The sequence below is a fragment of the Sturnira hondurensis genome, unplaced genomic scaffold (genome assembly GCF_014824575.4).
Source record: "Sturnira hondurensis isolate 20B ecotype Veracruz unplaced genomic scaffold, ASM1482457v3 Scaffold0006413, whole genome shotgun sequence".
Taxonomy (NCBI): domain Eukaryota; kingdom Metazoa; phylum Chordata; class Mammalia; order Chiroptera; family Phyllostomidae; genus Sturnira; species Sturnira hondurensis.
This window is the reverse complement of record NW_028079044.1, coordinates 40,339,997-40,363,882: the sequence shown is the minus strand read 5'-3', so window position 1 is coordinate 40,363,882 and position 23,886 is coordinate 40,339,997. Positions and strand designations below refer to the sequence as shown.

Below are 23,886 nucleotides of genomic sequence, written 5' to 3'. Positions count from 1 at the left end.
CTTTTAAAAGCAGGAAGCTGATGATGGAAAAAGGTTCGAGGCTGCATGGCTGGTAAGTGAACTTAGAGACGGACCCTCGGACCTTCTGACTCCCAGACCAGGGAATCTACCCACAGGAACATTTAACCCCCCTTCAGTCTAGGAGCTGAGCAGAGTGGTCAGTTATGTTCAAATTATATGGAACGTTTTATGTCAAAATTTGGCTATTTACAGTAAGTTCTTATAATCTTCATTTCCTTAAAAGTTATATGGCTTAGTAATAAACATTCTTTGTCAATGAACCTCTCTGCATTTCTAATATGTATAGTTCAGTTGTAATGACTTTCAAGTGTGTGTGTGTGTGTTTTAATCAAGAAATCGACTGAAATGTTTTTTTTAAAAAAATACTGAGCAATGATAAATGAAGTGTATATAGGATGCTTTAATTTGCTGCAGCGAAGGTTCTATGCTGAGTTTGCTCATAAATATATAAACGGAGATTTTTCTTGTACTCCTTTTGAATGAAGAGTTGGAAGTAGTCATGCATGATATGTTCTTTTTAGAATTACTACCTCTTGTAACTGGGATATTCTCACATCTCTACTGGGTGAAACAGTTTTGATTAGATATATTGGAATGTGTCTTCACTTACAATAACCTGGTAACCTGATCACTTTCTTCTCTTAATGCAAAGGATATCTCCAGATGTCAACTATTTTTTATTTGGGTCTAGAAACCTTATTTTTACTAAAATAAAAAAGGTTCATATTTTTAAAACACAAAACCAAAGCAAGCCAGCATAACCTCCCTTCTGTGGTAGACTGACTGGTTTATATACCTATGCATCGATCACATACAGCTATTGTGCATGTAAGCATTATACTAGCTGAATGAGAAAACATCTTGTATTTGAAATTTCATTGAAATGATTCAGCAAAGTGCTGTGTGCTACAACGTAGTTGAAGTTTGTACTTTCTTGCTTAATATTTGAGCATATGTTTTTTTTAGGACACTTGTCAAAGGCTATTCAATTTGATGACCAAAACTTGGGCTGAGAGTTGCAAGAAATGGTATATTTGCTCCTGGTTTCATAGTGTAATGGTGAATGTCCAGAAATATGCTTGCTTTTGAGTATTGGCGCAATCTTTTTCTCTTTGACCTTCTCTGCTTTCTCTGTGACCCTTCGTTCGGCTGCTCATCCAGGCCTGGAGGCAGAGCTTTGGCTGGCTAGTGACTACCTTCAGATGGCAAAATATCCTTCTGAAAAGCAGGGGCATTTGCCCCTGTCCTCATCCTCTTAATAACCTCAGGCTGAACTTCTCAAGTCAGACTAAGTATGGCTGGTCAGTGAAAACTTAGCTTCTGGGTACCTCTAACATTCGAAGGAGGAAATACATGCCGTGTAATCAGTGGATGGACACTCATTTTGACTAAATCCTGTTTCCCCTGCTGCTCCCCTAACCCCGCTGCAATCGGAAGGGCCGCCACCTTCAGGGTCTTCAGAACTTGAGCTCTCGCTGAATGTATTCAGTGACCATGAAATGGGGAACCATTTTTTTTCCTTCTGCCTCTCTTCTCATGGAGAACTGCCTAAAACTAGAAGCATTGGGAAAAAAAAAACAACAACAAAAAACAGTGCCACCAAACCCAACCAGAGTCTGTGGGGCTGTGTCTTTCAGTCTCTCTGCCGGAGAGAGAGGATGAGACAGAAATGGAAGTGCCTTTGCAGTCGCTTGCTCTGGAAACAGTGAGATCGCATGGCAGGCGGCCTCCTTTGTGGATACACTAACATTGTGCCTTCTTCCGCCCCTCCCTGCATCTGAATGATTCTCTGGACAGTCCCACCGGGAGAAATCAGCTAGGTAGAGAGCAGAGCTTGCTGCTTCAATTCACCTTTGCACCATCAGCAAATCAGGGGCCTGGTTTTCTCCAGCGTTTGGGAAGTCCCGGAAGGTTATCTTCCTTTGGTGGGTCTTGACCATTTCCTAGATTTTCAAGATAAGATGCATAGTACTGCCACCCACCTGCCCCGCCCCCTCAAAAAAAAAAACCCTTGGGGTTTCTGATAGAAAGAGTGTAAGCGGACTCTTTCATTCTATGGGTACCAAGATGAAGAGATATGGATGATTTTTTTGCACTTTACGTAATTTTACAAGAGAACTTGTTTCAAAAGACAGTCTGCTTACGATGATCTCATGGCTTAGAGTGTCTTTGTACTGGAAACCTAACTTATCAGTGACAAGTTTTCTTTGTCTGATTCATGGAAGTACATTCGTGACCAAGGAGGATTGTTTCGTGTTTACGTTTTCTTCTCTCCTTGGTTTTAAAACATGTCCTGTTCCGTGCCAATAAAAGGTGACAGTTGCTGTGCTCTAGCTGGTGGTGGGAGCAGATACCGCTCAGATTCTGAATTGGAACTGCCTACACGAGTCCCACTGTCCCCTTGAAATGAACGTGTGGCTCATTTTCTATTTAGTTCTCAGCTAGTAATTTTTTAATGGAGGGCGTTTCCTAAGCAAGGACCACTCTCTCCCTAGCGCGGGAGGTCTGAAGGGCAGAATTCCGAGTCGCCTTCAGGGGTGCGTCCGCCTGTGTCAGCAGGCTCCTCAGCCAGAAGGAACGAGCGTGACTCGATTCTCTGCAACTCTATTCCTGTTCTCAGTGAGGAGGCCGTGACAGCAGCATCAAGATCCATTGTGGGGGCTTCTCTCTATAGAGACCCCTGAATAAGCCCTCACGCCACCTTTTTCTCATTTAAGGAGACTTAGTTTCTCTAACTAAGGCTCTGCTGACCCCCGATGGCAAAATGTGAGCTTTAATATCTGACCCAGAGGGACGGGCGACTTCTGAGTCCAGACATCTCTATCCGCCAGTACAGGAGAGTAGTTATGGCTCACCTCTTACTCCGGCTAAGAGACCTAAGAGGAAGGTTGCCCCTAAGAGGAGACAGGAAAGACCAGTTGCTCCTCCAAAGAAAAGAAGAAGAAAATTACATAGGATGGATCATTATGCCTCGGAAACTCGTCAGGACAAAGTAAGTTTATCTATTGTTCCAAAGCTTTGTGGCGGGCAAGTCTGAGTTGAAGGTTTCCATCAGTCTCTTGGCTTGAAACTCAGCTAAATACGTTTCAGAAAAACTCTGGTGCCTCTTCCTTGGCTTTGAGTCCAGAAGAAGCTGCTACTGCAGAGGCTAACCCCGATTTAAAGACTTCCTGAACATTCAGTAAGGTGGGAAAACAGAGCCTTCTACTTTCTTTAGAGTTAGTTGCCCCCAAACTAGTATTCACAGTTAGGCTTGAATGAATGTGAAGAAGGCCACTCCTGGCTTTGTTTCCCCTCAGTCACAGAAGTTGTTACAATGGTTGGTTTGTGGCCTTGGTTCTTGAAAACAACCCAACAATGTAGATCAGGGAATCCTCAGAGAAAATGTAGATTAGAGCTCAATAGAAAATTGGCTTAGATTTGTGGTCTGTAACTTCAGAATTCTGAAAAGGCTTTTAGGTTACAGAAAGAGGAAGTAATGGGCGGATAGAGTCGTGTGTGTTACATGTAGAGATAATGAGTAATGCCTAGTCTTTGCAGTATATTCATAACCTACAGGTTAATATTCTCAAAACCTTCAGATACCTTGCAGGCACTATCGCATTCATGATGGTCTGAATTGACTACTCAGCAGTGGGCTCAGGATTTTAGCTAAGTTTTCTTATTTAGTAAAGGAAAATAAATCCTTGTCAAGGGTTGATCTGTGTTGTGTGTTTAGTATTTCTTCATCCTGTCAAGGGTCTTAGAGGAGAGCAAGGTTTTCTAGAAGCAAATACTCCCTTCAGATTACACTGCATGCGACATTCTGACACTTGGACTTACAACTTCTGCCTTGGGACAGAATTTGAAATACTGACTTCTGCCATGAAGAAAATCAAGCTTGCCACCGACTTTACTGATGACATGATATGAGGAAAGGTCTTAAGTCATCTGAGAAGATGCTAGTGGAAGATAATATTATGTGTCTGAATGAAAAATGGTGTGTCGATCCTTTCTATTCTCATTTCAGTTATCTTGGGTGTATGTATGTAGTTGTAGCTAAATTGTGAAATTCCTCCAAAGTACTGTCAGGTCTTTGTCCGATGAGATATTTCTTAAAAATCTTTCCATTACAGAGATGAAAGTGAAGGGCAGGTCTCTGGTTTGTGAAAGTGTTCATGCTGTTAGATGCTTCCATTTGAAACAAGAAAATAAGAGATGGATTATGTTTCTTAGGCTTTGGAAATGTTCTCTTCAGAGAACTAAGTTTTTGTTTTGTTTTTGTTAAACTGAATAAGATATCTTATTAGTGGTTCACTTCTGTTTGTTAGGACTCTTATAGATTCTTATTTCACTTATAATCAGCTTCAAAGGGACGAAATTGAGAAGCAGTAGCTTTTTTCTCAGAAGAGGTTCTTCTATTAAGAATCTATTATTCCCAGCCATTGACAGTTAGTTGGAACATTAGGTGGATTGCACTGTCTTTGTGGTGTTCTCATTTAGCATCCAGTGAAGGTTACCTTTAAGCTCAGAATTTGTTTTTGATTCACTTAGCTTCCATTTTCTTGCTATGGTTCAAAGCCTAAATCTTCTCACTGTGATTCAAAGCCTAGTATGACTTCACTCAGGAAACAACAGACTTAAACAATCCATCTGACTTTCTGCTCTCAAAATTTGGGTGTTTAAAGGACATTGTTATGTTTTAGAAAGGCCATTGTATCTCCAAAAACAGAATTGCCTTTGATATTTCTTTTATATTTTATATCAATGTATCTTGGAAGGTGTTGGATGAGGACAGATTTTATCCTTTTGGAAGAATACAAATAAATGTGCTTATCCTAGATTCCCATTAAGAATGGCAGGCAAATCTCCCTAGACAAAGCTCTGCCTCTCGGCCTGAAGTTTTCTTTCCAGAATGTTCTAGGAGGAGAAGATCTATGAGAAACTGAAAGGAAAAAAAAAACTCGCAGGGACTAATTTGCTCCTTTTTCCAGATGACAAATCCTCTGAGGGAAATTGACAAAACAGTGGGGCAATTAATGGACGGACTGAAACAACTAAAACTGCATCGCTGTGTGAATGTCATCTTCGTCGGGGACCATGGTAAAGCTTTGTTTCTTCTTTGCTAATGATTGGATAGATGCGTAGAGACGGTTTCTGATGGTTCTGCATAAAGGGAAGCACTTCTCTCCTCAGAATCCCAGGCTGGGTTCTTCATCTGTCGCTATTTTTCAGGATGGGGAGAAGTAGCAAACCATGACTCCACACCACAAGATGACCTGGGGTAACCCTGAATTCATTGTGACCAAAAACCGGGGACTTCCTGTATCTTCCTAGACTTTGTGGGAAAGGGCTTCCTACAGAAATCTGTCTCTTATTAACATGTGGCAGATTATTTGCTTGTTCTATGAATAGCTTCCTCTGTGAATGTGAGTTATTAGATGATAAGACCTCATCCCTGATAGCCACATCCCTGAAAGGAGCCCACAGGATTTATGAGGCTAAAAAATAAATCTAAACACGATAAGGAAGTGGAGACATAGGATTCTTGTCCAAGAAGAGGCACGTGAGCAGAACTATTACCCTGCATCCACCGAAGGAATTCAGGACAAAAACCAGAGGACCCCACTCTAATTTAGAAGAGAAGGCAGTTGAAAGAGAGGAAGGAGCAGTTTAGGACATAGGTTTTCTAAACCACTGTACAAAGTAGAAAAATGCATGACCCCGTCCTTGAGGTGATCAGGAATGTCATAAACATTATATGATGATAGGGCTGGCTGAAGGGGGTTTTTAGAGGGCTTTCTGATTCCACAAGTGCTCCGACTGAGCTCTGCAGAGTGTCTCCTGCATTCCAGAACCTTCCAACTGAAATAGTGAACCTGGAATATGGGGCTGCTCTCCCCTAGGAGGGCATTTGGAGGAGGAACATTGGTTGACTCTGACAGTTCTGTTAAGAATGAATGACAGGCAAATTTCCCATGTCAAAGCTCTGCTCTAGGCCTGACATTTTCTCCCAGAATGTTCTAGATGATCTATGACAAGGTTAAAAAAAAAAAGCTGTGGGACTGACTGGATCTTCTGTAGGGACTAAATGTGACCCTCTGAAAAGTCATAGGCCACAGGTTTGAAGAGCTTCAGATAGGACAGAGACTGGTGCATGGGGCACAGTTGATTCAACTGAAGTTGCCCAGAAGTATTAAGCACTTTTATTTACAGTTGGGAGCCCGATGTCTAAGAATAGATGGGTCTCAATGAGTTACATGCTGGAGCATTATGAATCTTAGATCTATTAACACCTTGTCTTGCCAGTGTGTAGGCTTCTGAGATGAGCGGATTGCTCTGGTTTGGGGAAGCTATAGCATCTCTTGCTTAAAAGGTAGTGTGGTCTCCTGTTTCACACCCCAGGCTTGAGTGCGTTCCACTGGAGTTCCCATTGCACTGTACCACTTAAGCACCATTGGATGTGGCATACATTGGGTGACCTCTCCAAGTCTCGGCCTTCTCATCTATAGACCGAGAGCACTAACTCGTCCCACTTGGAATCGCTCTGGAGGGTGAAGGGGGATGATGCTTCAGAAGTACTTTATCTATGGTCTTCAAAAGCGAGAGGGTGGGTTCACTGTTAGGTTGGTGTAAATGACTTCCTAGAGGTGGAACAAATGGACGAGCCTTCCAGTCTTCTCTTCATATGTGTTTGTAAACTTCCCCATCCTGGGTGAACATTGTATGAGAGCAGAGTGGCTGTTTATTGTTTGTCTTTTTCTTCCTGAATGTTTAAAAATGTTAAAAAGCAAAACATAGAACCCTTGTACTAGGTTGAGATATGTTTATGTTTTTTTCTGTCTTCATTTCAGTTTGTTTATAAAAACAAAAGGGCCTGGATCTGGGGTCCCAGAAGGTGATCATTTGAATTTTACTAAATCCAGAACACTCTGGGCTATAATGGTTTGTTCCAAAACCTGAGGACATAGTTTATAGAATCCCTTATTTTCCACTCTTACAGGATATGCACCTACTGGACTGTGTACAGCAATACATTAAACCTTCAAAGCTCCACGTCAGCTCATAAATTCCAGATTGACAATAAAGGTCCCTACCAGCCTCCAGGGCCTATGATTATAAAACCTGAGCTTATTTTTGCTTTTATTTATTTATTTTAAACATTGATCAAGACATTTTCCTTGTAGGGGGCAGGAACCAAATCTTGGGTCAAGAGAGAGATTTGTTGGTGGAAAAAAATCCCCTACCTAGACTTTTTTTTTTGTCATTAAGTTGCCAGCTTTCAGTTTTGACTGATGACATTGTTTACAGCTTATTTTCAGTGCCATTCTGTTTTCCGGTTTGGGTGGTCATGGGGGCTGACATTTTTCTTTCTCATTTCCTGTTGCCAGTATTGTTCTGTCAGTAACATCCAAGGCCACCAATGGAGCCGAGGCGAGGACTGGTGATTATGCACTCAAGCCAGGAGATGTATTAGACAGAGGAAGAGAGCTGGGAAAATAGCATTTTGTAAGAGAGACATGGAACTGTGTATTCCAGTTATTTGACCACCACCAGCTGGGAAAAAATAGATCTTTTTCATAATTACTGTGAAAATAGATTTAAAGAAAAGATTATGCTTACTTCCATTGTCTTGCTGTTCTTGCTGAAGGACAAAATAATAATAGAGAGGATGCCTTTTTCATCTTTTAGGGCTGAAAGATAACATTAAATCAAAGTCTGGTGGAAAGATCATATAAAGAAGCATCAAAAAATGTAACACGTCTCCAAAGAGACAGAGACATATCCCAAGAGACACATCCTTGCATGAAGCTGTGAAAAACTAATTGAAGAGATGCCTGGCTGTTATCTTTAGTAGCTGTGTTAAGATTTTAATTATAAGATCCCCTGAAAATCCTTTTTTCTCCCCTCCCCACAGGAATGGAAGACGTCACATGTGAGAGAACTGAGTTTTTGAGCAATTACCTGACAAACGTGGACGACATTACTTTAGTGCCTGGAACTCTAGGAAGAATTCGCTCCAAATTTAGTAATAATGCTAAATGTAAGTCGATTCTTAAGTTGTTACAGTGGTAATATCCTAGAGTAGGTACAGGCTTGTTCTCTGATGCTTCTCTGAATGCTTGGGTAAAAATCATAGCTCTTCAGCTTCTTAGCTGAGTGACTGTGAGTAAGCCACTTAAACTCCAAGCCTCAGTTTTGCATTCTGAAAAATGGGACTGATAAAAACAGCTACTGCTTATGGTTGTTGTGGAGATGAGTCCTTGTGTATTACTTAGAGTGGTTCCTGGAACGTGGAAGCATTATATAAATATTTGTTCTTGTTTTTATCATGGAGAAAATATACTTCATTTGAGGCATGTGTATAGAACCGTAACTTCCGTTTACAATAGAAGGACTTTTCAACAAGAGGTTCAGCCTCACTCTTTAGCTGAAGCCAGGGAGTTCATGGCAGGGTTAGACCCTAAACATTCAGACCACATTCAGACCCTAAACATTCCCCCAAGTCTGGTGGAAGGAGACTTTTCATCTTAATAAAAGTAATTGACAGCACCCAGGAGGATAAATGATCAAGCCCTTGGGAAGTGGTAGCTACTTTAAAAGGTTAGAAACAAGAATAATCTTTTTAAAAATATTTTATTTATTTTTTAGAGAGAGGGGAAGGGAAGGAGAAAGAGTGGGAGAGAAACATCAGTGTGTGGTTGCCTCCCATGCGTCCCCCACTGGGGACCTGGCCCGCAACCCAGGCATGTGCCCCAACTGGGAATTGAACTGGCGACCCTTTGCTTCACAGGCCTGCACTCAATCCACTGAGCTACACCAGCCAGGGCAGAAACAAGAATAATCTTATCACTTAAGTTCTACACATTCAGGTTACGAGATGCCACCAACAAGAACTTGAATTTATGGACCAAGATGTTGTAGGGGCTGCCCATGTAGCTTTTGAGAAGCCCCTCGAAAGGGGGGCATGCTGCATTTTGAAAAAAAATGCTTTTAGAGTTTTTAGCCTTGACAATAAGAAACCACTGGCACCAAGCATCATGCTTTGGAAAGTTAAGATTTTCCCAAACTTCATGCCTGAGTCAACACAAATGGGAGTCATTCCAAGGTCAGCTCCAGGCAACATTGTGAAATCAAAACATCAGTGTTTCTGCCTTCTCTTTTTTATGTCCTTTCTGTCCCCCATGTCCCCTCTTCTCTGATCACTTGAAACAGGCAGGCCCTTTCCAGAGAAAGGATGCAAGTCACCAAGCTACTTCTTGAGTTAGTGTTTGCATTTTAGGACTCAGGCAAGAAAGCTCATATCTACTTTGAAAGATATCTCAGACCACAGTCAAAGTGATGGGGAAGTTGTTTTGCTGGGAAGAGATAATAACTACCAAATTGTTATGTGATTATTTGTGCATGTGATTTCATGTTGTGAGAGACATCAGAGTGGGCAGTTAGGAGCGTAGACGATGGTGACAGGATGTCTGGACTCAACTCCTCGATCGGCCAGGTGCTCCCTGTGACCTTGGGAAAGCTGCTTCAACACTCTCTGCCTCAGTTTCCTCGTCTATCAAATAAGGATTGTTGGGAAGAGTAAAGGAGAGATACCTACCCCTTAGATTAGTGTTCAGCACATAGTACAGCCAGGTGAATGCTAGCCGTGACGATGATGACCTGGCGGCACCCCCGTTTTAGCTAGGTACGTACACCATCTTATTTCATCCTCCTCATGGCCCTGTGTGACCCCTGCCATCACCTTCTCCAGACAGTAGCGGTCAAGGCTCAGAGGGAGGTGAAGAAACCAGCTCCGAGTACGACAGCTAGTCAGTGGCAGAGTGAAGATTCAAACCCAGATTCTCTGACTCATAACCACTGCTGTGCTTGGGGCCTTTTCCGCTCCAACGCCGTGTGAGCTGTTAGCAAGAGAGGACCCCGTACTTCAGAACTGACAGATTGGGGTCCCGAACAGGGACTCAGGCATTTGGTACTTCCATGCTCTTTGTTTTCCTTCATGATTGGGGAACATGAACTTTCTCCCATTCTGTTGAGGACAGCGGTTTAGGAGGCCACAGAGTGAAGAGGTCCATAGCTGTCACAGTCCATATGGGGGGTCCCTGTGTGTCAGCCCCTCCACCTCCTAAATGCCTACTGACTTAGTGAGGATTCCTGCCCCTGTCTCCCAGAGTTGTTGCGAATGACCAGAGAGAAAGTGCCTGCAAAGCTTTCAGAGCACACACGGGGTGGACACAGTCTGGGTAAACCATTATTACTCCCGTGATTACAATCACCCGTGGCTTCGCAACAAGGAGACACTCAGAACTGCATCGTTAGGTGATTTCACCATTGTGCAGGCCTCGATGGCTCAGCCCCCTGCACACGCAGGCTACATGGAGTACCACTGTCGTAGATGTGGTCCATATTTGACGGAAACCTTGTTATGCGGCATGACACTGTACTCATTTGCTTTCCATGAAAATATGCAAATAAAATTGACCTGCAATTGAGGTAGCATGGCCACATTTTAGCTTTGGATTTCATAGCTTTAGAACTGAGATTCTAAAAATTGTCCTTAAATTGTGGGTGTTCATACCACAAGGCAGGCTTATTCATGCATTTGCAACAAATATTTATTTATACTTATTAACAAATGTTTACTGAGTGAGTGCCTACTATGCACAGGCCCTGGGATCCCGCAGGAAATGACACAGACATGACCTGTTTCACTGGTGTTTCTATTCCCGGGAGGGCTGCACCGTGACAGTTGGTATCTCTTGTGAACTCCACTGTCCTTTCTGCTGATGCTATAATAACATACTGAAGCAAATTTTTTGAAAACAAAACAAAGTCCAACCAACCTACAATCTCCTCTTTCTCCCCATGTCCCCCAAAAGGGGAACTTCAGATAATATAATCCTGTCCGCAGTTTATACACAGCCATCATTTACATAGTTTTGCTTTTAGCTAGTTTGGAGTATTGACCAAAATATCCTTTGTTTGTTGGTAGTGAAAATAAAGGAGGTGCGTACATGTGCGTGTCTGTGGCTGGAAGGGGCAGCTACCTATGTAATTAGACTGGTGATATTGCCGAGGAGACAAAACTGCCTTTAGAAAACATAACTCGGGGGATTAGACATTCATTTTGAAGTAGATGAGAACTTGTTTCAAAGATCTACAGATACATAGGAAGTTACATGAAAAGCCCCAAATGCCCAGTTTAGTTCCTGATGTTAAATTGCAAATAAACTAAATCCAGGCTCCGGAGGGACCATGTTGGACCATTTGGTGCAACTTAAAGAAGCAATTTAGGGAGCGGTATGGTGGTGCTTTCCTTCCTCCCAGAGGGCGCTGAGCCCCAGCAGGGATATTTGCTATATAAATTGTTCCACTTATTTAACTGCTTTTCACTTACTGAAATGGTAAGTACGCACACACAATTTAAATATATTGTAAGCAAAACTAATGTAATGGTCCTTCTGAGAGGGATTTAAAACAAAGGAAAAATGGACTCTCTTGCTGCAAAAATGATTTCTTTCATTGGTTATTGTCATCTCTTTTGAAATTTGTCTCCTCTCTTTGGACAGATGACCCTAAAGCCATTATTGCTAATCTCACGGTGAGTACTGCAAGTCACCAGGCCTCTGTCCTTGGAGCAGCTTCCACGTGCTCATGTCCAGTGCCCACCTCCCCCTCGGGGTGGGAGGGGTGGTTTCCCCATTGCCCTGCATCCTGTATATTTGTTCCCCTGAGAGCTTTCAAAACTCCTGGCCTGGAGACAGCAGCAAGCTCCCTAATGGCCTTGGCAGTGATACAAACTGACAGTATTTGATCTTTCTGTTAGTACTGAGAAGTATTTGTTCAGGATTAAACAAATCCTTACTCTCCCCGAACCAGATCTGCCCGCCACCCTGTTCTGTCACTCCCCCACCCAGGACAGAGACCGTAAAAGCACACGAGGATGTAATCACTTCAGCCCAAACATGTGTTCTCCTCCCTTTCCTTCCTCCATCCCACCCCTTGACTCAAAGCTGTTGGGAAAGATCTTGGGGCTCCAATGGCTCCAAGTGATGGTCACATGAGTCAGGAATTTATCTTAAAAATTCCTTCCTCCCCTCCACTAACCTCCCAATTCCAAAGTTATCTAATCCTCTTTGAACCTGTTTGATGGGGGTAACAAATTCCATTTACTCCCTGGCAACTTTTTCTTTGGCTTAAGACTTCCTTCAGCTTTCTAGAGACTATCAAAGCCTACCCGCCACCCCCCCCCCCGAAAAACACTCCATCTGAAGTCCAATTCCCATTTATATTTCAGTGTAAAAAACCAGATCAGCACTTTAAGCCTTACATGAAACAGCACCTTCCCAAACGTTTGCACTATGCCAACAACAGAAGAATTGAAGACATCCATTTGTTGGTGGAACGAAGGTGGCATGTTGCAAGGTAACTTGGGATTGGCTGGCCCTGTTTCTCATCTTCGTAACCGGCTCTTTGGCACCTGGCATGCCTATAAGGTCCTCGGCTATTAGAAGAAGAAATCTCGGTTGGAAATCTCACTGTTCCTAAAGGTTTTGTGTGCTAGATAAACAACTAGCGCTGAGACACTGCATTTCTGTTTTCTGTGTCTCGGCATCTCGGTGTCTCTCTGGGTCTCTCTCCTTTTCAATTTTTGAATTTACCTCCTAGCCTCTGTTCTTCCTACTTGAGTAAGTCTGAAGTGTGACTAGGGCACTGGTCTACCACCCGAACTGCTTTGATCTCAGTTAACAAGACTTAGCCTGTAGCAGTGTTTATAGAGGAGTTGAGAAAACGTTGCTCATCTTTAACACCTCTGTTACTGTGGGCGTGCTTTATTTGGCGTTAAATATCACTGTTTATCTTTTTTTTTGAACTACAGAAGACTCCAGTGTCAAAGAGATTGTTTCTTGCCCTTGAATTTTTGGTAGAATGCGCCCTCTGGAAGCTCTAATCCCTTCCAAAGAGTTGATCATTTTTTAAGTTTATCCATTCTCACCCAATCCTGGCAGTGGCCCCTTCCCACTTGCTCTTCTTAAAAATGTAATCTTTATTGTATTTTTTCCATGACCATTTAGTCCCCTTATAACTCCTTCCCCCAGCACCCACTCCCTCTTATTCTGACTTTCTCCTTAAGGGAACACAGAGCATCCACACACAGAGATAACCCAACAGCTTCTAGACGCACTGTAGCAAGGTACTTTGATGAGTTTTCAAGGGAGAGAAGGTAATGAGAAAACGTCCGCGCTCTAGGAACTTGTGTTAGTACAGAGCGCACGGGGAGATACATGACAAACACCTAAGTGTCCTGCTGTTGTTGGGGGGCACACAAAGTCACGTGTGTATCGTTAGGGACAGAGATGTAGGAAGGGCAGAACTTATTGAAATCACTCAGAACAGACATGGGGAGTCTTCATGGAAAAGTTACAAAGGTGTGACCCAACGGCTTGGCCGAGTGTGTCCTCTGCAGGCACACTGATGTCTGAGGGAGCGTATTTGGTGTGGCTGGTAGGTTCATACGAAGTAAACCTGGTTGTAGAGGGGAAGTGAAATGAAAGATGCTGATAGCTGAGCAAATTAGCATAGGCCAAAGCCAGAGATTTTAATTAGCAGTAAATCTTTTGAACTCCTGCATGTTTGGATTATTATATGTGCATATTGTATTCGCTCAAGCTGAAATTACTTTTCCTAAGGGTGAGGACCCTAATTACTAGTTTCTTTACCTTCCCCCAACTACTTTACTTCCATGCGGTGTACACTATAGGTACTTAGGAAATATTTGTATTAATACACGTGAAAGTTTTTGGAAAAGTGCTACATAACACTCAAACAAAAGGCATCTTCTTGTCACAAAGAAGGTCAAGTAGTGTTGATGTGTAGAGAGAGGTTGCTATTTTCTATTTCTTATTGAGATAATTATCGGGGTGAGGCTGGGTTTCTGTTAGATATGTCACTATTTCTGTTAAGCTTACCACTCAGTTGTAATCTTTAGTTGTTTTATATCATAGCTAAAGTTGTATGCAACATTTTTATAGGACACAGATCTCCATTCACTGATTAAACATCACGGATTTAAAAGGTGCCTACTATGTGTTTGGCATTGAGCCTAGGGAGGGATATATAGCAATGAACTCACAGATGTGGTCCCAGAGTGGAGAACCTTATGATCCCGGAGCTGAAGCTCACAGGCAGACAGAACCTTGCCTACGATTGGTGCTGTTTTTCACACGGGCACAAGGTACAAGGAGGGCACCCCGACCTCTGTTCAGAGGTCCTCGTTTGCCCTGGGCTCACTGTCAAAGCAAAGGCACTCGGGAAAAATGAACAGCATCATCTTTTCATCTCCACAGGACCGATGCAATTAAAATAGAAACAAATATGCTTGTGAAACTTCTTAGAGATTCCTCGAGCACTGAAATTGGCTCTTTATCACAGTGATTGCACGTGAAATCCTGACTGATTGTGCAATTGTTTCGATGTAGGAAACCTTTGGATGTTTATAAGAAACCATCAGGAAAATGTTTTTTCCAGGGAGACCATGGATTTGATAACAAGGTCAACAGCATGCAGGTATGAGGATTGGGAACGTGTTTTTGTGGATCTCAGGAGGGCTGGGCCATGGTGGTGTGAGTGAAGTAACACCGTATTCGTAAACAGGGGAAGGGATGTACAGAGTATTGGCAGTGTCTAATTGTTTTCTTATCTTTGGAAGACCGTTTTCGTAGGTTATGGCCCAACGTTTAAGTACAAGACTAAGGTGCCTCCATTTGAAAACATTGAACTTTACAACGTTATGTGTGGTAAGTCAACTTATTCATCAACACCAATGAAACACCCATCTTGAGTTAACACGTGAACTTCCTCAATGTCAGAGAAAGAAATGAGGTGTCTTTGTTCTGGGACCACCTCATTCCCCTGCAAACAAATAATACTGTAACTTGCCGACTGGTTCGAAGAACAGAATATCATTCCCTTCTGTGGATTCTTTGTCTTCCTCCACCAGTCGACTAATGAGGGGTGTTCGTGGTGTTGCTGTTGGCAGCCTGGGGCTGATCCAGTACAGCGTTGCAGTTTGACACCACACTGGTCAGAGACCTGGTGAAGCAAGGGTTCGGCACAGAGCTTTCTCCTACCTCCACCTCTCCTTTTGCAGTCCTGTTCAAATTTTGCCAGCTTGCAGCCTGGCCAGCTATTTCTGTGTTCCTAATTATTTTTCTCCCTTGAACTGCTCATTGCTGAATGAGGACAGCTTTTCCTATTTAGTCGGGGAGTGCCAGTCTGGTGGTTAGAGGGGGAGTCTGAAAGTCGGGTCCCCTGGGTTCTTTTCCCATCTTGGCTGCTAGCTCTCCCCTGCCCTGCCTCGCAGCTTAGGCAAGTCACTGTGTGCCTGCTTGGCAACCGTTCACTTGCTATGAAATCAGCCTGTTCATTTCACAGCGGCACTTCGAGGCGCAGGGCCAAAGCCTCCTCTTGTCCCCATACTTGTGTGGAGTGCATTAGAGGGCGGGCCAGAGGTTATTTATTGATTATAAGACTTATTTCAAAGTTTGGGCTACAGAGTTTCATGGAGAGGCAGAAAGGCATGACACCGGTAGCCTTTGGGTCCCTTCAGTTTTTTCTCTTTGGGTCTGTCTCTCCATGAGCAAGCAACGCCCGAGCTGCCTCAGAAAGCTGTGGTGAGACAGCGTCAGGTTAGGGTGCTTCGGGGGGAAGAAGGGAGCGCCTACTCTCTGAAGTCGGTTTCCCCCAGTTCTGGTTTGTGTTCAGAGGTTTCAGACCCTTAGAAGGTGAATGGTTTTGGCTCTTGACATATCTTATCAAAAGACATTCACGAACCACATAGCATCTTTTTCTTTTGCTCAGATCTCCTGGGATTGAAGCCAGCCCCCAACAACGGGACGCATGGAAGCCTGAATCACCTGCTGCGCACGAACACCTTCAGGCCAACCATGCCCGAGGAAGTCACCAGGCCCACTTACCCAGGGATCATGTACCTTCAGTCTGATTTTGACCTGGGCTGCACCTGTGATGATAAGGTAGAGCCAAAGGTAAAAACAGTCTTTACGTTTTTCCCAGAGGAGGTTGGGTATAAAGCCGTGTTGCCCACTGGAACTTCCTGTCATGTGTAAATGGGCGGTATGTGTGCTGTCCAGGATGGGAAGCCACCCCTGGCCAGATGTGGCTTTTGAGCACTTGGAACTGCGTCTTTAATTGTGTCTAATTTCCTTGTTTATGTTGAAAGAGACATATGTGGCTTGTGACGACCATGGTGGATAGGATAGTGCAGGTACAGAAATTGATGGGCAGAAAGCAGAATTTGTGATGTTGTTTTGTGCGTTCAGAATTCCCAACCAAAGACTCTTTCTTTTTTTCAACCTGGATCATGTGTTTGTCAGTCATGGTCCCAATAGGAAACAGATGGCCCGTGCAGGAGAGGTTTTTAAAGAGAGTTTACAGGGATTGTTTCAATCCTGTTTAATGAGAGGACTATTAATACAGGCTGAGCAGGGTGGGAGGATGTCACGGAGGGATGGTGATACATGGGACTGGTCCTAAGCCTAAACAATAATGGGAGGGAGCAGTTATGAGAAAATGGAGAGGTATGTAGGCAGGACCTATGGAGTTTGGTAGATAGGTGCAGCCAATACACCATAACCTTGCAGGGAGGAAGCTGGGGGAGTAAACACCCCCTGTTGTCTTTCCTTTCATTCCCTGCTGGTGCCTCCTATTGGTGAAACCCACGAGGAAGCCTGAGGGCAAGCTTGTGCTTTTGCTTATTTTGATGCTGTTCTGAGAGGTCAGTTGCTTAGGGAACAGAGTGAGTGGGGAAGAGCATGGCACCGGTGGGGGTGGTGCACAGAGGGGCTGCCCAGCACATCTGTTCTCGCAGTTTTGAATTCCAGACAAACTACTTGTGTTAAGCAATAATTTGTTCATCAAAGACCTTTATAGTTGCCAATTAGTGCTTCTGACCACAAGAAATAATGGTATTACCACACTGAGTTGATGTGATTCCAACACAAAGCAAAGAAATAGATTATTTTTGTATGTGTGGTTTTATTGTGGGTAAGCCTAGGATCCTTCTGTTATACCTTTGAGAAATGTAAAATAGTTCTTCGGGTGTCCTGTCCCCATCCCCTTTCATTGCTACCTTTCAGAATTATCAGGGGCCTGGGAACCACAGTTTGGGAAGCTCACCACTGGAGGAATTCAGTTTACCCTTCACCCCCCACCTCCCTTTCTTGTCCTTCTTACTTTTGCTCCTGACAAGAGCCAATGAGGGTAATTACTGTCAGACCTCAGCTGGAGAATTTGCATTGCCAAAGTCAACAGGAAGTGGTTTTCAAAGTGGATTCCAAAGATAATCTTAGAGGAATCTATTAGTTGTATCTTGTTTTCTGAATTGTTGTTCTTCTAGAGAACAAGAAATATTGTGGCTATGTTAGAGGAATACTGGATTGTCTTTATTTTGTCTAGGGGTTTCTCCAAAAGACCACCTTCCTTTTCTGAAAAAGGAAAACAAAAACAAACAAACCCCCCCACACATAACAAAAAAGTATAGGCATTAATAAAATGACTGCCTCAAAACACACATCCTGAGAAAGAAAACATAACAGATTCTGTGAAAACTCCGTGAGTGCCTTCCCTGCCCCCAACTATGCTTCTTCCTCCCTGTTCCGAAGGAGCTAATATCCTGAATACAGTGTATACTTGTCATGGGGGCTCTGTACTTCTATCTTATACACCTATATGTCTTAACTGATGCATTAATTAACCTTTAGTATAGTTCCCTAAAATAAACCTACAGTATAGTTTTGCATATTATAATTTTTATGTAAGTGCTATTCAATTAAGTGTGTCCTGAACTCATTTTGTTCATCCTCATGTTTTTTGAGATTTATGCATGTTAATACATTAAGTTTTAGCTCATTCATTTTTACTTATATTTAATTGAAAAAAATATACCATAGTTGTTCATTTTCTTGTTTGAGAACATATGGTAGTTTCCAATTGTTAGCTTCTCCAATACTGCTACAAGAGACAGTATTGCAAATGTCTTTTCCTTTTTAAGATTTTATTTATTTATTTCTCAAGAGAGGAGAAGTGAGGGGGAAAGGGAGGGAGAAAAACATCAGTGTGTGGTTGCCTATCACACACCCGAAACTGGGGACCTGGCCCACAACCTAGGCATGTGCCCTGACTGGGAATCGAACTGGCAACCATTTGGTTTGCAGATTGGTATTTAATCCACTGAGCCACACCAGGCAGGGTGCAAATGTCTTCTTGTATATGTATTCTAGATACGTCTCCAGAATATACAATGAACAATAGAGTTGCTGAGTCATTGCCTTTTCAACTTTGGAAAAAGTTATTCCATAAATTTGTTTAGAAATCACATTAATGTACCTGGGGATTACCCTGAAATGTTGAGGCGCTGTTCTAATTAATTTCCTGTATGTGCCCAAATAATCATCATTACCAGCATGTGGGGTTGGTACCATGATCACTCGGTCTTTAGAAAAGGAAACAAAGTCATGGAAAGATTAAAGAACCATGGAACTACTAGGAAGTGGGTGTGGCTTTGAGATAAAACAGTGATTTCTCTGCAGAGTTTATCATATTGACGGCATTTAATATCTTGTTTTGCATTTAGCAGGCTACACTAAGTGGAGACAAGGGTACAGGATAGAAGGACATTTCTAATTTGCTTTCTTTTCTCTTTTTTTCCTGGTTTCCAAACATGAAGAACAAATTGGATGAACTCAGCAAACGCCTTCACGTAAAAGTGTCTAATGAAGGTAAGGGGTTGATGGAGAAAGCCCTCAGAAAAGTTTTGTTTTTTAGTTACGAAGAGACTTATTTACTTCATGGTGTAAGCACAATATTTTTTAAAATTCAGATTTTGGATGGCAAAAATAATTTCAATATACATCTGGCAAAGGGTATTGGTTTATTCTATGTACACAGATGCCAGCGGTGTGATAGACAAAATTCCATTCCATTGGTTTTCCTAGCAACTTTTAAGCCCTTTGAAAAACAAACATCCAGTTATGCAGCTGGTCACAGGTCACACATTAAGGTGTGGACGGGTACTTCTATGAAGGGACTACAGGTTACAATTATAAGTCATAGCAGCTGGTACCCACCCCGTAGCTCAGTTACACGGACAGTCAGCATGTGTACTGTGTGGGGAGAGATGGACAGAAGGAACCCAATCAGAATTCACTTTTCACACAAGGACCATCTTGCGCCTTAACTTACTAACTTACTCTCTTATTTTATGTGCAATGATACTGCGTGGATTAGTCAACTTTTACAAGCTTGAGATAAAAATATACTTCAGTGCTTTGTATAAAGAAAGGTGCATTTTTTGCTCACGTTTCAGTGTGCTGATGGCAATAGGCTGTGTGTGGCTCTGCCTCAGGTGCGCTCATTATTCTGGTCTCGGGGCAGGAGGAGCAGCCCTTCGCCAGAACCTGCAGAGGGAAGGAGCAATGGCAGAACCGTGTGATGGATCTCAAGGCTTCGGCTTTTATGAGGCATTTGTTAACTTCACAGCTCACTGGCGAAAGCAGGGTACATAAAAACGATGGAGTAGGGAACTTTGTCCTTTGGACAGAGACACTGCCCTGTAGGTCATATGGCAATGGGCAGAAGTAATATTCAAGACAATAATTCTTCTACACCACAAGCTCTTTTATCTGGTTTTGAAATTCCAGAAAATTAGAAGAAATTGGAAGAGGAGGGAAGTGCTCTGGTGCAGTTTATTACAGTAGATGGGGTAGTCTCTTGTAACAGCAGGGAACGACTAAAAGTATATTAAAAAATACACAGATCTCAAGCACAGCAGCCCGTCACGCAGTAAAGAGGCACAGAGTCAATTTCTCCCAAGAGCAGTGCTTGACTTATTAGCTTACACATGGTTCTGTTTATCGCATGTGCTGTTTCCAATCTGAATAAGTAAAGGTTAAGGAAACCAGTAGATTTTATTTACTTCTTTTCCCTCTTTATAAAGATCTTTGTCTTCTTTCTTCTTCCCTTTCTGCATCGCCCGCCCCCCACCTTCTCTCTTTGATCATAGAACACACAGCCTCTTTGACATATAATTGGATGAACGCAGCTTTGAAGATAGGACTTGGTTGGTGGAAGGTACACAAATCCTTCATGAACTCTCAAAGTGATTAGAAATGTTTGATATCCAACCTCCAGTGGACTAAAGTGTTGTTAGAACTAGTGACATTGGAATATTGCCAGGGTCCAGGGGGCGCAGAGGCTCGTGATTTGAATTTTTCAAATATCCTGAGATGTTCCTGATCTAAAAGTCACTGATGCAACCGGGAATTATGATAACTTCGAATTGACTCCCATCGTTTTGCTGATTCAAGCCCTGGCTCTTCTTGGCACTAAAGCATTTCCTTCTGGAGGAAAAAGAATTTGCATTTAGTTTGTTGGGGGCGGTGTGGCAAAGCCATTCTCGCAACTCAGCGTAAACAGTAGCTTCACACTTCAGAACATGAAAATAAGAGGCATCTTCTCTATGAGTCCGCCTTTCGTAGCTGGTCTCCCTATTGGCAGCGATTTATACCAAGAAAGGATGTCTATTCTCCGCTTGGAGGTGAATCCAAGTGTTTTATTTCAAGACGATTTTACAGCTTCGCGCAGTATCGTAGCCAATGAGGTTTATCGAGATGATTTTACATCACTGAAACTCAAAACTCATACACTGTCATGGGCGTGGACCCTCACGGGTGTTCGTTGAGTGCTCACCCTAGGATAGGAATGGATTTCTCTGAAACATCTCGTTCTGTGAGCTGTATCCCCAACAGTCTCCCAGGTACGACTTCACATTGGTGACAGAAAGTATTAGGGGAAGATCGTGATAGCACATCACCACAGTCTGTTCGCGGCCTATTGGGATAGCCTTTAATGACACAAGGGAGACTTTAAAACTATTACATAAAATAAGAATAATTATATTTCACTGCCTTAGTACGCGCAAAGCATCTCCTTGTTCAATGTCTGGAACATGTATGAACCTCAGCATTTGCTCTCTGGTCTCCTTCCATCTCTCTGTCTCTTGGTCTTTGTCTGCCTCCTTAAGGATCATACCTGAGTCATTTCTTCAGCCGCAAAGAGACATTTTCCTGATCAGAGTTCTTTCAGGTCATTATGGTGTTCCCTGGGTCATGAATCTAGTGCCCTCCCTCAAGCTCTTAGTACCTGCTCCACCAGAGTAGAACTTCATGACCTTGCATCGCTGTGTGTGTGGGTTCATGTGTGTGGGGGTTCATGTGTGTGGGGGTTCATGTGTGTGTTAAGAGTAATTACTTCCCCTTTCTGTTTATCTCTGGCTGTATATTTAGGCTTTTTGGTATTTTTCAGACCTAGAGTTCTATACGAATATAAAGTTCTGTTATTTTTATTCCAGATTTTTAAACATGCCTGTATGTAGCTGATTTTTTTTCAGCATAAACTATGTGCTGTGCACATTCCATTTGTAACATTCATATGTGACTATCTTAATGTCCTAGGCCATAAAAACACTCATACATGTATACAAAACACACGTGTAAAAAACTGGATGGAACAGCAGTGAAACAACCCGGGAGTTGCATTAGAAGGAACAAAAAAAGTTCTATTACCTTAACCTTAAGCAATAGTTTGCTGTAAATATTTTGCTCTAAATATTTAAACTGTCAAGTCCTTTACCAAAATGAAGAGTAAATGTGTATAATCTTCCAAAATGGTGACCTAAATTGCTTACTAAAGCCTTGATATTTCTGGGCATGTGATTCTGCATCTTCACCGCATGGCTGTTGTTTCTGACTCACGTGCACTTAATGTCTTGGCAAACTTACTGTGCAATGAAAACTCATTTTTTTGACACATGGAATCGATGGATGAATGAATGAACAAAATGGAAGTTTAAAATCTCTCATAGCTAGTGATTCTGGCATGTGAGCCAGGTATAATCTTCACTGCGAGAATAATTGCACTATTTATTTTCATCTTAGCCTTTCCGTATTTACATTGCTATAAAAATATTTTATATTTTCTTAGTCAGGTTGACATCCACTATTATCTTTGTGAAATGGGGAATTGAAAATCATTTCAACGTCTATCTATGTTTGGCCCTTCGTCACAATAAAAATTCATTTGGATGAGAAAAGTGACTTAAACGCTGGTAGTTCTTGTTAACTCTAAAGTAGAGACTGAATGTGACTAGACAGGGACTCTCCTCTGTCGTTCTTTTCACTTCTGGAATGTTTCTTAGATTTTGTTATTTCTGGAAACGCTGGCTGTGCTGAAGATGTTACTTGTGCTAAGGTGTTTCTATGTGTGAATCCTTGTGTGTGTTTTAGGGAAGACTTGGAAGAAATCAAAATCTAGTATGATCGTGTATAATTTGTAGTAGGATTCAAGGTGAATAGGATGAAATAGAGACTGAATATTAATAACCTCTACCCACCAATATTTCTTGAACAAAATGCTACCCCTATAACTACTGTAACTACAACCACTTTGGGTCAAGACTGGCTTTCCATGTTTGTCTCCAAATGTGCAACGCCTCGGTGAAATACGAGACTTGGGGAGGGAACGTTATAGAATCCCAGAGCTGTCAAGAGCTGAGCTTCGACTCTAGTGCTACATGACACCAAACGCCCTGTGCTTTCCTTCTTATGAAGTGAAACATCCTTCTTATTCTGAGGGTTGGACAAAGAGACTATGTCAGTGCGGATGAGAGTTTGGAAGTTGTTTCTGAAGTGCCCGGTGCTTTGCGACATGCTGCTGTCCTCATTCATGTTTCAGAAGGCATGACTCCAGCAGAACTCAGAGCCAGGAGTAGCTAGATCTTCCTTGTGATTTTGCCTCCATTACAGTAACCCAGCAGTCAGCATCCAACCGGAGACTGCTCGGAACGCTAAGGGGAGGAATAAGGAGCCGGGAGGATGGAGGCCTAGACTCTGGGTGTTGCAACGTAGCTGACTTTTCTTATACAAATCACGAACCTCCAGTTTCTCTTCAGTTAAGTGGACACGATAATGACCTGCTTGGTCTATCTCTTGGGGTTATAGTTGGCAGGTCGTATTAGAAAGCTTGTTCTTTACGACTATAAAAACATTTATTGCTATAAATATTTACACTGTTTATTTAAAAAAATAAAACAAGCATTCAACAAATGTTTACCAAGTAGATATTTATTCAACAAATGTTTGTCAAGAAGCTAGTACGTGCTTGACGTTGTTGGAGGTAGAGAGACTATGGTACAAAAAACTGATGAAAATATCTGTTCTTGTTGTAAATATTTTATTGTGAGATTTAGCCCATTGGTGAATCACAGCGTAGGGTTTTAAGTGTTGAGCTAAGAAAGAAGTGGACACAAATGGAGGGATTGAATCTAATCCCCAGGGAGTATGACACAGTAGTAAATGACCACAGGCACTTGCAAGCCAAAGGAGGAGAACGGAGGTAGGAAGAAGAAAGATCTTGGGTACAGATTTTGTGGTTAAATGTAAGAGAACATGATTGTGGGAATGAGCGTTTTTAAAAAAACAAAAAGGAGACATTTTCATGTGGCTCTCAAATCAGCCAGCTCATCTGTGGGACCGTGAGTCAGGACGCTGAGGAGGGTGGAGAAACACAGACTCAAGTCTGGGTGGCCACGTCGTGGACGACACAGAGAATGGGTGCCGGGTCAGTCCACACCACTTAAAAAAGACTTGACTCACAGTGTTTTGCCAAGTGTGGTATCTGGGGGAGAACCTTGGCACGGACCAACAATGCTAGAGACTGATGTAAACAGGGAACTGGGGTGTGGAGTGAAGGCTCTGTCTACAATTCCATGGAGTAGGAACCCAATCTGGGGAGTCATGGACTATATGAGGT

At 42.5% G+C, this 23,886-nt stretch overlaps 1 protein-coding gene across 4 annotated transcripts in view; it reads left to right on the top strand.

The window, feature by feature from the left end:
• Positions 1 to 23,886, top strand: part of ENPP2 (ectonucleotide pyrophosphatase/phosphodiesterase 2) — a 99,354-nt gene that overhangs the window by 60,023 nt on the left and 15,445 nt on the right. For 3 of the 4 annotated variants that reach the window (XM_037048443.1, XM_037048442.1, XM_037048444.1), the window contains exons 12-19: positions 4,995 to 5,103; positions 7,919 to 8,044; positions 11,571 to 11,602; positions 12,299 to 12,426; positions 14,481 to 14,568; positions 14,711 to 14,798; positions 15,862 to 16,046; positions 18,746 to 18,797. In XM_037048443.1, coding sequence (XP_036904338.1) covers positions 4,995 to 5,103; positions 7,919 to 8,044; positions 11,571 to 11,602; positions 12,299 to 12,426; positions 14,481 to 14,568; positions 14,711 to 14,798; positions 15,862 to 16,046; positions 18,746 to 18,797 — 808 coding nt within the window. Of the gene's footprint in view, positions 1 to 2,857; positions 3,014 to 4,994; positions 5,104 to 7,918; positions 8,045 to 11,570; positions 11,603 to 12,298; positions 12,427 to 14,480; positions 14,569 to 14,710; positions 14,799 to 15,861; positions 16,047 to 18,745; positions 18,798 to 23,886 lie in introns of all 4 variants that reach the window. The other variant, XM_037048445.1, reaches the window with a different exon arrangement.